This window comes from Erinaceus europaeus, chromosome 4 (genome assembly GCF_950295315.1).
Source record: "Erinaceus europaeus chromosome 4, mEriEur2.1, whole genome shotgun sequence".
Classification (NCBI taxonomy): Eukaryota; Metazoa; Chordata; class Mammalia; order Eulipotyphla; family Erinaceidae; genus Erinaceus; species Erinaceus europaeus.
In genome coordinates this window covers 37,174,728-37,186,935 of record NC_080165.1, presented here as the reverse complement: position 1 = coordinate 37,186,935, position 12,208 = coordinate 37,174,728, and the positions used below count along the sequence as shown (strand labels likewise).

The 12,208-nt window shown below is 37.1% G+C and overlaps 1 protein-coding gene across 1 annotated transcript in view; it reads left to right on the top strand.

Moving 5' to 3' along the window:
- The window catches only part of SCGN (secretagogin, EF-hand calcium binding protein), a 37,090-nt gene extending 25,734 nt beyond the window's left edge, over positions 1 to 11,356 (top strand). The window contains exons 8-11 of the mRNA XM_007525936.3: positions 384 to 429; positions 677 to 736; positions 1,615 to 1,683; positions 10,164 to 11,356. Coding sequence (XP_007525998.1) covers positions 384 to 429; positions 677 to 736; positions 1,615 to 1,683; positions 10,164 to 10,292 — 304 coding nt within the window. The 3' untranslated portion in view covers positions 10,293 to 11,356. The remainder of the gene's footprint in view (positions 1 to 383; positions 430 to 676; positions 737 to 1,614; positions 1,684 to 10,163) is intronic.
- Positions 11,357 to 12,208: the final 852 nt, after the last annotated feature.

Below are 12,208 nucleotides of genomic sequence, written 5' to 3'. Positions count from 1 at the left end.
CTGTCCTCTTTTTCATAGGAATCTATAAATTGTTGGAGATTGGTGAAATAGCTCACATTGGTAGAGTCCTGAACTTGCCTTGCAAGGTCCAGGTTTGAGTCCCTGGCATTCTGCATGGGAGTACTATGGCACTGGGCAAAAGCTTCAATGCAGTGGTTTTTCTACCCTAATTCTGTCTGACTCTTATTCTACTTGAAAATGTTGGCCTAGAGAAGTGAAATCATATATACACAAAGCTCTGGGGATAAAGAAACAAAACAAAAACAAAAAAGAGGAAAAAAGAAAGAAGGGTAGATGGCCTATTCTATCCTTATACCAGAATTAAGAATTTGTTTGTGAGAGCTGGGAAAACATCATGTGAATTACTTTTTCTTTCTATTTAGGATTCTGGCTCTTCAGGAAAACTTCCTTCTCCAGTTTAAAATGGATGTAAGTAGTGGCATTTGTCCAGATGGATTAATGTCATTCATATTCTCCATGGATTTGAAAAGATGGAAAGGAAGGACTGTTTGACTTGTCTTTAACTTATTTAGAGAGTGATACATTTCATTATTGGAATTAAGGGGTTAAAGATCATTGACTCAAAGTATATAAAAATTATCTAGTACCCTAAAAATATTGTGCAACTAAAGCTTCACATTGCTGAATTGACATGTTGTGTTTTCTCTGTATACAGGCTTGTTCTACTGAAGAAAGGAAAAGGGACTTTGAGAAAATCTTTGCCCATTATGATGTTGTAAATATTTCTCTTCATACTGTACTGGTCATCTCTAGATAGGAAACTGGAACCCTAGAGCAGAAACAAATGTATATTTTACTCTGTGTTCAATTTAATAGTCATTTTTATTTAAAAAAGCAAAAATAAAAATAGTCATTTTTATTTAAAAAATGTCCTATGTATAGAACAAATAGTAATTCTTTTTATTTATTTATTTACTTATTTATTAGAGGCAGAAATCAAAAAAGAGAGGAAGAGAAACACCTGTAGCACTATTTCACCACTAGTGGAACTTCCTCTCTGCAGATGAGGACTGGTGACTTGAACTCAGGTCTATGTGCATGATAACATGCACTGAATTGGGTGTACCACCACTCATCCCTAGAAAATTGTTTACAAGTAGAGATTGTGCTATTCTCTTTTTCTTTTCTTTTTTTCTTTTTTTTTTTTTTTTTTTACAAATAGTAATTCTAACACTTCCACTCTACATAAGTTCTCTTGATTTAAAAATATCTATTTTAAAATCCATCAAATAATTTCTAAGTTATAAAGTAAAATCTGAAAAATTCCATCTGTCTTTCAACAGATAAATGTTATTGTGTATTGGGGAACAAGTAAATTTTGAATACTTATACTTCATGTAATACTATTTAAAAGTCGAGGAACTCAAGGCTGCTGCTTTTCATTTGATTGTATGGAAGGAATTACTTATAATACTGAACATTTTGGTGAATAAATTCCTACATCCTACACAGAGAGCTCAAATTGAAAAATTTAATCCCTGAATTTGTTTGCAGTCCCATTTTTTTTATTATTTAGTTAAATTACTGAATACAGTCTTTCGATTTTTGACTTAAGAAAATAATATTCAGTTGATGACATCTTCTGTATTTCAGAGTAAAACTGGGGCCCTAGAGGGCCCAGAAGTGGATGGATTTGTCAAAGACATGATGGAGCTTGTTCAGGTAATTTCAGGCTGAGTAGAATATATCCATTGTGGATTGGGGTTGTAATTTGATTGAATCTAAATATTGAATCTATATATTTAGGGTAATCATTAGGGATAAAGGTTAATGATTAGGGATAAGGCTAATGGAAAGGAAATATAGGGACACAATTTATTAAACATATCCCAAGTTTCTATGAAACTCAACAAATCTCCCATTTTCTTTTAAGATCCTTTGTGTTTTTTTTTAAACACATTTTAAAAATTTTTATTGTATTTATTAGATAGTGACAGAGAGGAATTGAGAGGGAAAGTGGGGAAAGAGACCTGCAATCCTGTTTTGCCACTTATGAAACTTTCCACTGCACGTGGGGGTCATGGCTTGAACCCCAGTCCTTATGCATTCTAACGTGCACTTAACTAGGTGCGCCACCACCTGACCCTTCTCTTAAGATCCTTTGTTGTTATAGTCTAGTGTAGTCCCCATAGGGACTTCTTGTCATTATTTAAGAGCCATTTATTTTACCGAAACAACATAGTAATGATTTATTTTATTGTTTCTATTACATATAGGCATTGTATCTTTATTTTTTATTACAGAGAGTCATTTTTCAGCTATACTTGTTAATAGACTGTGAAAAGCTTTTAACTTAATATAAGAAAATTTGGAATATTTTTTCTATCTTTCCTAGGTAGAAGATGAGAGAGCGATAGAGAGATTGAGAGAGGCTACTATATCACTACTTCACCACTTATGAAACTTTCCCTTTGCATGGTGCTTCCATGAGGTGACCAAGGGCTTGAACATACTATTTTTTTTTAATTGAGGGAGTACTCTAATAACTAGCTTATGAAAACTCCTGGTCTATAAAGATACACGCGCACACACACACACATATATATTAGTTAGGCCTGTGCAATTTAGATGATATCTATGTCATAGAGCTATTTTATCTAGGGTAGCTTATGTTTTTTTAATTTTTTAATATTTATCTATTTACTCCCTTTTGTTGTCCTTGTTTTATTGTTGTAGTTATTATTGATATTGTTGTTGTTGAATAGGACAGAGAGAAATGGAGAGAGGAGGGGAAGACAGGGGGAGAGAAAGATAGACACCCGCAGAACTGCTTCACTCACAGCTTGTGAAGCGACTCCCCTGCAGGTGGGGAGCCGGGAGCTTGAACTGGGATCCTTACACTGGTCCTTGCACTTTGTGCCACCTTCACTTAACCTGCTGTGCTACCTCCCAACTCCCCTAGGGTAGCTTATGAAAGCATCTTTTTTGGAATGCTGGTGAATTGCATAATCTGGCTGCATCATCCAGTGAAGTGGATACTTTCCAACTCTTTCTCTCTAAAACTATCAAATGAAGGATAGACAAAAGGAATAAATGGCCTCTGGGAGCAGTGGAAACTCCATGCATGCGTGAGACCCACTCATAACTCTGGTGGCAAAAACAAACAAACATATAAGGCAGATTAGTTGAACTAAAAAGTATGTGCATGGTAGTTAATTATTAATGCTCTTTGAAGTCAAATAATTTGGGTACATACTTTTAATGACTCCTTCTTAGTTTTGTGGGATGCTGAAGACTGCCAAATAATTTGAAGGATGTAGTCCCGAGGTAACCATTTGGGTTGATATATAAATATAGTAATTGTTGTAGTCCAGGAGGTGGTGCAGTGGATAAAGCACTGGACTTTCAAGCATGAGGTTCTGAGTTCAATTGTTTCTCTCCTCCTATCTTTTTTTTTCCTTTTGCTTTGTTGGGAGATTGATGTTTTACATTTGACAATGAATACAATAGTTAGTACATGCATAACATTTCTCAGTTTTCCACAAAACAATACAACCCTGACTAGGTCCTCTGCCATTCTGTTCCAGGACCTGAACTCCACACCCCCACCCACCCACTCTGGAGTCTTTCACTTTGGTGCAATACACCAACTCCAGTCCAAGTTCTGCTTAGTGTTTTCTCTTCTCATCTTGTTTTTCAACTTCTGCTTGTGAATGAGATCATCCCATATTCATCCTTCTGTTTCTGCCTTATTTCACTTAACATGATTTCTTTTTTTTTTCATTTTTTATCTTCTTTTCTTTCTTCCTTTTTTTATTTATGAAAAGGAAGTATTGATAAAACAATAGAATAAGAGGGGTACAACTCCACACAATTCCCACTACCAGAACTCCATATCCCATCCCCTCCCCTGATAGCTTTCCTATTCTTTAGCCCTCTGGGAGTATGGACCCAAGGTCATTGTGGGATGCAGAAGGTGGAAGGTCTGGCTTCTGTAATTTCTTCCCCACTGAACATGGGTGTTGACAGGTCGATCCATACTCCCAACCTATCTCTCTCTTTCCCTAGTAGGGAAGGGCTCTGGGGAAGCAGAGGTCCAGGACACATTGGTGGGGTTGTCTGTCCAGAGAAGTCTGGTCAGCATCCTGCTAGCATCTGGAACCTGGTGGCTGAAAAGAGAGTTAACATACAAAGCCAAACAAATTGTTGAAGAGTCATGAACCTAAAGGCTGGAATAGTGCAGATGAAGTGTGGGGGGTTCTCCATTTTGTAGATAGCCAGTAGGCATATTTTAGTTATATTCCAAAGGGCCTGTGGCTATACTAGTTTGTTTTTTTTTCACTGAGCATGAAATCTGATATGCAGGTGGATCCAACTTATTGTCTGGGGAGATGATGTCATGGCTGGAAAAGGAACAGAAAACTAGATCAGGGAAGAGAATAGCTCCCAAATATGGGAAAGGGGTATAGATACTGTTGACTGTAAACCCCATCGATCTGATTTGGTCTGGGGCCCATATTCAGCTTAGGAGCCTATGTGACCTCTGCATCCCTGTAGATCTGAGCTCATATTTTGTGGTCATGAGTAGGAACATTCCAAACTGCCCCAATATCGACCCATCTTCCTCAGGTATAGCACACTTAACATGATTTCTTCAAGCTCCGTACAAGATTGGCTGAAAATGATGAAATCACCATTTTAATTTTTTAAATTTTATTATTATTTTTAAATAATTTATTTATTTATTAATGAGAAAAATAGGAGGAGAGAGAAATAACCAGACATCACTCTGAACAGGGGACCTCATGCTTGAGAATCTGATGTTTTACCCACTGTGCCACCTCCCAGACCACGAAATCACTATTTTTAATACCTGAGTAGCATTCCATTGTGTATGTAGACCACAACTTGTTCAGTCACTCATCTGTTGTTGGACACCTGGGTTGCTTCCAGGTGTTGGCTATTACAAATTGTGCTGCTATAAACCTAGGTATACAAAAATCTTTTTGGATGGGTGTGTTGGGTTCCTTAGGATATATCCCCAGGAGAGGAATTGCAGGATCATAGGGTAGGTCCATTTCTAGCCTTCTGAGAGTTCTCCAGACTGTTCTCCACAGAGGCTGGAAAATTTACATTCCCACCAGCAGTGCAGGAGGGTTTCTCTGACCCCACAACCTCTTCAGCATTTGCTGCTATTATCTTTTCTGATGTATGACATTCTCACAGGAGTGAAGTGGCATCTCATTGTTGTCTTTATTTGCATTTCTCTGACAATCAAAGACTTGGAGCACTTTTTCATGTGTTTCTTGGCCTTTTGAATCTCTTCTGTGGTGAATATTCTGACCATGTCCTCTCCCAATTTTTGGATGGGGTCATTTGTTTTCTTGTTGAGCTTGGCAAGCTCTTTATCTATGTTGGTTATTAAACTCTTGTCTGATGTATGGCATATAAAGATCTCCCATTTGTGAGGGGTCTCTTTGTTTGGGCATTGGTTTCTTTTGCTGTGTAGAAGCTTTTTAATTGATGTAGTCCCATACGTTTATGATTGCCTTAGTCTTCTTTGTAATTGGATTTTTTTCATTGAAGATGTCTTTAAAATTTATGCGGAAAAGAGTTCTGCCAATATTTCCCTCTATGTATCTGATAGTTTGTGGTCTAACATCCAAGTCCTTGATCCACTTGGAATTGACTTTTGTGTTTGGTGAAATGTAGTGGTTCAGTTTCATTCTTCTGCATGTTTCAACCTATTTTTTTCCATCACCATTTGTTGAAGAGACTTTGCTTTCCTCATTTAATATTCTGGGCACCTTTGTCAATGATTAGATGTCTATAGGTGTGGGGGATTCCCCCTATCTTTCTAATAAATACAAAAATTTTTAAATAAATAAATATCATAATTGTCATGCAAATTGTAACATAGTTACTATGCATATACTTTCTTGCATAAAGTTCTATGTTACCAGGTTCAATATCCTATACAGCAGTCAGCTAGAGCTGAAAGGTGTGTTAGTAAAAAAAAAAAGAAAAGAAAAAAAAAGAATTGAAAATCAGTCAAAGAAAAGAGAGATATGACCATTAAGTGAAATTGACTTTTTTTTTTTTACTTAACAGGCTTTTCTTGTATTTTATTTTAAAATATATTTTGTTTAATGAGAGATACAGAGAGAAAGATGTAAAGAGAAAGACCAGAGCATTTAAGTTAAATGGCATTGTTTGGTTACCAAAACAGCTTTTCCCTTAACCTGTGTAAAATGTTACCCAAGACTGTGCTTTCTCATTATGATGAGGTAGCAAGTCCCTAAGGGAACAGACATAATTTCTGTACAAGATCTTTCAAAATCTTGTACACTTTGAACACTCATTCTGAACAGCAAGAAAATCAACGTAAGGACATATAAGAAACTAAAAAGCAGGAAGGCAAGTAATTAAGAATTCAAAGTACCTACCAAGGTGAAGCAGAGTTATGAACCATAATGTTGGAAGCCAATAGAATTCAAGAAGTAACCATGCCTTTTTTTAAACAAAAATTTATATTTATTTATTTTCCCTTTTGTTGCCTTTGTTGTTTAACATTGTTGTGGTTATTGTTGTTGTTGGATATAACAGAGAGAAATGGAGAGAGAAAGGGAAGGCAGAGAGGGGGAGAGAAAGACAGACACTTGCAGACCTGCTTCACTGCTTGTGAAGCGACTCCCCTGCAGTTGGGGAGCTGAGACTCAAACCGGGATCATTACACTGGTCCTTGTGCTTTGCACCACGTGTGCTTAACCCACTAGCCACCGCCTGACTCCCTTGACCATGCTTTTTGATTGAAGGTTACAAGTTACTGCAACATGCTTCCCGGAGTTCACTCTTTCCCTTGCTAGATACTCCATCTACTTTTCTATGTTGTTAACAAGAGAAAACAATACTTACCTAAAGCACTGGCTCTGAACTATGCCCCTCCAAAGAATTAGTAACCCCTAGCTTAACTTTTATCATTTCCAAATTATACAAATGATAATTTATACAGAAATTTGAAAGTAGAGGAGGAAAAACAAAACCATCATCTCCACACTAGGACAGATTCACCATTAACTTCTGAGTATGTTTTTATATCTAGTTGATTTTATACTAAAAAAAAGTGTTTCCAAATAATAGTTATCATTTTAGTGAACATATAATGTCACCTGTGGTATGATATAATTTACTTAATATTCCTCTGTTGTTATTAATCTAGACAGTTTACCATGTATGATTCAAAACAATAGAGAATATCTCTGTGCATACACATTTCTCTGATTTGAGTTTCTCCTAGGAGTAGAATTACTATATCAAGGGGTTCTCATACTTTAAATTCCAGACACTCTTTGTCAGGGTTCAGCAAACTTTGAAAGGAAGCAGTAGTTCTCCATTTCCTTCTTTGATATTCTTTTCCTTACCCTTCCCTTTCCTCCCATCCCTGCCTGAAAGCCAGTGATCTTTTCTTTTCTTTTCTCTTTTCTCTTTTCTCTTTTCTCTTTTCTTTTTTCTTTTCTTTTCCTTCCTTTTCTTTTCTCTTCTCTTCTTTTCTTTTCTTTTCTTTTCTTCTTTCTCCTCCTCCCTCTTTTTCTTTCTCTTTTGCCACCAGCCTTATCATTGGGACAAGGTGCCTGCACAGCAATTCCACAGTTCTGAAGTTCTGTTCTGGCAGTCTTTTTTTTTTTTTTTTTTTCCTGAGAGAGAAGGAGACAGAGAATGGCATCTACAGCACTGCTCTACTCCTCTAGAAGCTTCCATTCTGCAGGTAGGGACCGGGTACTTTCCTCACACATTGTAATGTGTGCACTCTTCTGAGTATACCAGTGCCCAGTCTCCAATGACTTCATTTTGACACCGGCTTGTCAAAGAAGACATCAACTTGATAAATGTAAATTTATGATGATGCGAGTGGCTTAATATCACTAATGGATTCTGTAGCAAGCAGAAGTCATGGTGATTATCCTTTGTTTTAAGGCACAAAGTTCAAAATCAGCTTCCCATAAATGTACCCACATTCTTCTTGCCACCCCTCTCAACACAAATATTTACACCAAAAATGTCATCACTCACTTGAATGAAATGCTTTCTTTCCCAGAAAGCAATGTTGTTCATTCTTCAGTGGGGGTGGGGGGGTGGGGGAGCTTGCTTAGAATTGCTTGGATTAGTTTGACAGATTAATTGATGCTACTAATACTAATCTGTAATTGAGTTCCACCAAACTCTTCCCTAAGAGTGGAAATTTGCTAAGAGGACCCTGAATCACATAGTCATTTTATTGGAAAAGGGATGTTGTAAAATTGGCTGAAGATAGGCTGAAAACAGTGTCCCCAGTTTGCAACAAATGAGCTCCCAATAGAGTCATAGAGAGTTGTTTGCTGTTCTAAAATCTTTTGACCATATTTTCTCTTGGCTCATATTTATATCTGCTTGGCATTCAGACCAAAAGGGCTATTCTTTGTAAGCCTTAACAAAAATAATCTATTAAGAACCTAGTAAGCCTCTTACTAGACAGTAGAGTGAAGTTGGTCAAATTTAACTTCTGGCCCCAAATTCACCTCCTGGTTTTCTCCAGAATCTCATGCCACTGTGGTATTTACACCTCTTTCTCTGTCATCTGACTCCCAGTTTCTGTTTTTCTCTTCTTTCTGTTAAAACCTGTTATCAGGGATAGATTTGGTGGTAGTCATTTACCCTGTGGCACAGTGCACATTAACTTGTCTTAATATGACAAATTAACTTGTCTAGTTGAAGAAAGAAAGGTTTTGTTTTCTCCCACTTTTTTTTTTTAAAGAATTCTTTGAGAGTAAGGAAACCTTGGAAAGGGTTGGAGAAAGAAGAGAGGATGATGGGGAATACTCAGAGCTCCTGAAGTTAAATTCTTTTTTTTTATTTTTTATTTTTTATTATTTTTTAATAATTTATTTCTTTATTGGGGAATTAATGTTTTACATTCAACAGTAAATACAATAGTTTGTACATGCATAACATTCCCCAGATTCCCATTTAACAATACAACCCCCACTATGTCATTCATCATCTTTCATGGACCTGTATTCTCCCCACCCACCCACCCACCCCAGAGTCTTTTACTTTGGTGTAATACTCCAATTTCATTTCAGGTTCGACTTGTGTTTTCTTTTCTAATCTTGTTTTTCAACTCCTGAAGTTAAATTCTATATACATTCATAAATTAAGTCTATAATAAAGGTTTTCTTTTTTAAAGCTTTTATTTACTAATGAGAAATATAGGAGGAAGAGAGAGAGAAAGAACCAGACATGACTGTGGTACATGTGCTACTGATGACTGAACTCGGCACCTCATGCTTGAGAGGTCAATGACTTATTCATTGTGCCGCCTCCCGGACCACAGTAAAAGGTCTTGAAGTTTGATTAGTTGAGTTTCCCTTATTCTCTGGATATTGGCATTTAAATGTTGGTTCATATATCTTTATTGGGTTAGCTGTTTCTCCATCAAAATTGAAAGAACTAGAAGAAAAAAAGTGTTCAGCTGGAGCAGGAATTTTGAGTAAAAAATACTGACAAAATGTTTTAGCTATTTCGGAGCCTATTTCTTAATCTGTAAATTAAGGGCTAATTATGAGGGGTAATTATTTACCCCCCAAATGTGATTGTAAGGATTAAGTGAGAATTATGCAGAATAACTTAGGTTAAATGCTCACTTTTGCAAATCTGTGAAGTTTAAAATATCTTCCTACTTGATAAGCAACACAATTCCTTTTTAGCCCCTTAAGTATCTTAGGTTAAATCTCACATTCATAGCTCAACGACATAATATTTTATTTAGAGTTTCATTGATTAGAACCTCTTTTAAAACTAGAGCTATGCGAACCTTCTACAGGGAGATAATAAAATGTATTTTCTTTTGTCAGTGTAGCAAGCCAAAACACCAAAATTATGGGTGCTGAAAAGATAAATTTTTCTATAAAAAAGCAGAGGCATGATGGAGGGGGTGTAGTTCTTTCCTGAAGATGAATATTTGAAATAATTCCACTGGTAGAAAGTTTATCCTTGACGACATTTGGTGGGATGAGAAGATAGTTTATTCTCCTGGGGTCTGTTTTCACAGAGGTACAGTTAGAAGGGAGTCCTTGAAACTTAACAAGACTGGGGATAGGGGTGGGTATTCTTAATTGGAGGCACTGTTGACTTTTATGTTGACATGTCATTTTTATGATCCTCAGCCAAGCATCAGTGGAGTGGACCTTGATAAATTCCGGGAGATCCTTTTGCGTCACTGCGATGTGAACAAGGATGGAAAAATTCAGAAGTCTGAGCTTGCCTTGTGTCTTGGACTGAAAATCAACCCATAAAAACACAAACTATTTTACTTTTCTGCTCTTACCATGTTTCTGTGTTTTTGCTGGTACAATGTATTTGGGTTTTGCTGTTGGGGACATAGTGAGCAGGCTTTTTAATAAGCAGTGCATTATTCTGGAATCCAGGGAAGATCCTAGGGTCTTCTTTCTAAAGTTGTGGTATATTGTTGCCTCACTGAAAGCCCCCAGCTGTGTCTGTTATTTTACCCTTGGCCCTGGGCTTTCCTGTCCTTACAAAGACTCACTAATCTGTTGGACCTGCTCTGCTTGTCCTCCCACTAGGGAAACAGGGACAGTTGAGCTCATTGATCTGTGCTCTTTGTGTAATTTTTCTGCCGAGTCTAAATGGTTTGTGGCATCCATGGCAGTCTTGTGACTTCTGTAAGCAGATTATGGCACTGAAATAAACCTGCTACTGGGAACAAAGATGCACTGGTAATTATTTTTGCGTTGAGACCTTCAACATGCTCTAAATTATGATTTGACAAACTACTTTGCTAACTTGGTGGCGGTGAAGAGAAAGAGTGCAAGATCTTAATGGAATCTATACCACCAATCCTTATATGGTTCTCAGATGCTCTGGTGAACTGATATGAAAATAGAAGTTGCCAATAATTATACTATATTCATTACATGGAACAGACTAAATCATTCACCCTAAACTCAATTTAGTTCATAGGTACTTTGTGAACTTAAAGAACCAGGCAGGTAGGAATAAATATTTCCCAGGTCACTCAAGCCTGTGCTATCCACTCGATCACTTCTTCCTCTAACAGTTTTCTCTCATTAGTCTGGGAACTTCTGCAGTCTGCTAAACCTCTGAATATATTCAGCCCCTATGCAGGCTGCGTGCATGATAGGTATCACTGTGGATACCTATTCCACTCATTTCTGGAACTCTGATAATGATTTTTTTTTCTCCTGGAACAGAGGTACAAGGATCTATGTAGTTCAGGCCCCACCTTCCTCTACTGGCCTAACATTTTGGTCTCCATGATATACCTACTATATAGCAGACTGCATAGAAGTTCAGGTTAAACTGGAATTGGTGTATTGCACCAAAGTAAAAGACTCTGGGGTGGGTGGGGGGTGTGGGGGGAGAGTCCTTCAGAGGACCTAGTGGGGATTATATTGCTATATAGAAAACTGGGAAATGTTATGCATGTACAAACTATTGTATTTACTATCAAATGTAAAACATTAATTCCCCAATAAAGAAATTACAAAAAAAGTTCAGGCTACGTGAATTGTTACAGATAATTCAGATAATTTAGAGCATTGAATGGAGTTGGGGAGCAGGTGGTGTTGCACCTGGTAGAGTGTACATGTTGTTCCTATGTGGAAAGACCCATGTTCAAGCCTCATGTCTCCACCTGCAGGGGGGAAGCAGTACTGCAGCATCCTCTCTCCCTCTTTTTATCTTTCCCATTTCTCTCAATATCTCTCTATATCAGAAGAAAAAAAAAAACAGTCTTTAGAACTGTTCAAAACTCAATAAATATAAATTTTCACAGGGGTTCTCCATATGGGTACATGCTAGTGCTACCCTGGCTCCTTCCCTTCAGATCTCCCTTACCTCTGATTTAGAGATCATTAAAATTAATAATGACTATTTATGAAGTGCTTATTACTTTCCAAGTACTTCAAAGTCCTTTCTATGCTTAGGGTGATTTAACCCTTACCAAAACCCTGTAAGTTAAATATTTTCATGATATCAATTTTAGAGATAAAGAAACCAAAGTAAATAGAAGCTAAGCAACAAGCCTATGCCTGTACATCATCTTAGTCTGCTACATTCATTATGGCCAATTTTCACAAGTCTTTCAGGAAACTTTGGACCAGAGCACTGTTCAGCTCTGGATTCTAGTGGTGTGGGGGATTGAGCATGGGACTTTAGAGCTTCAGACATG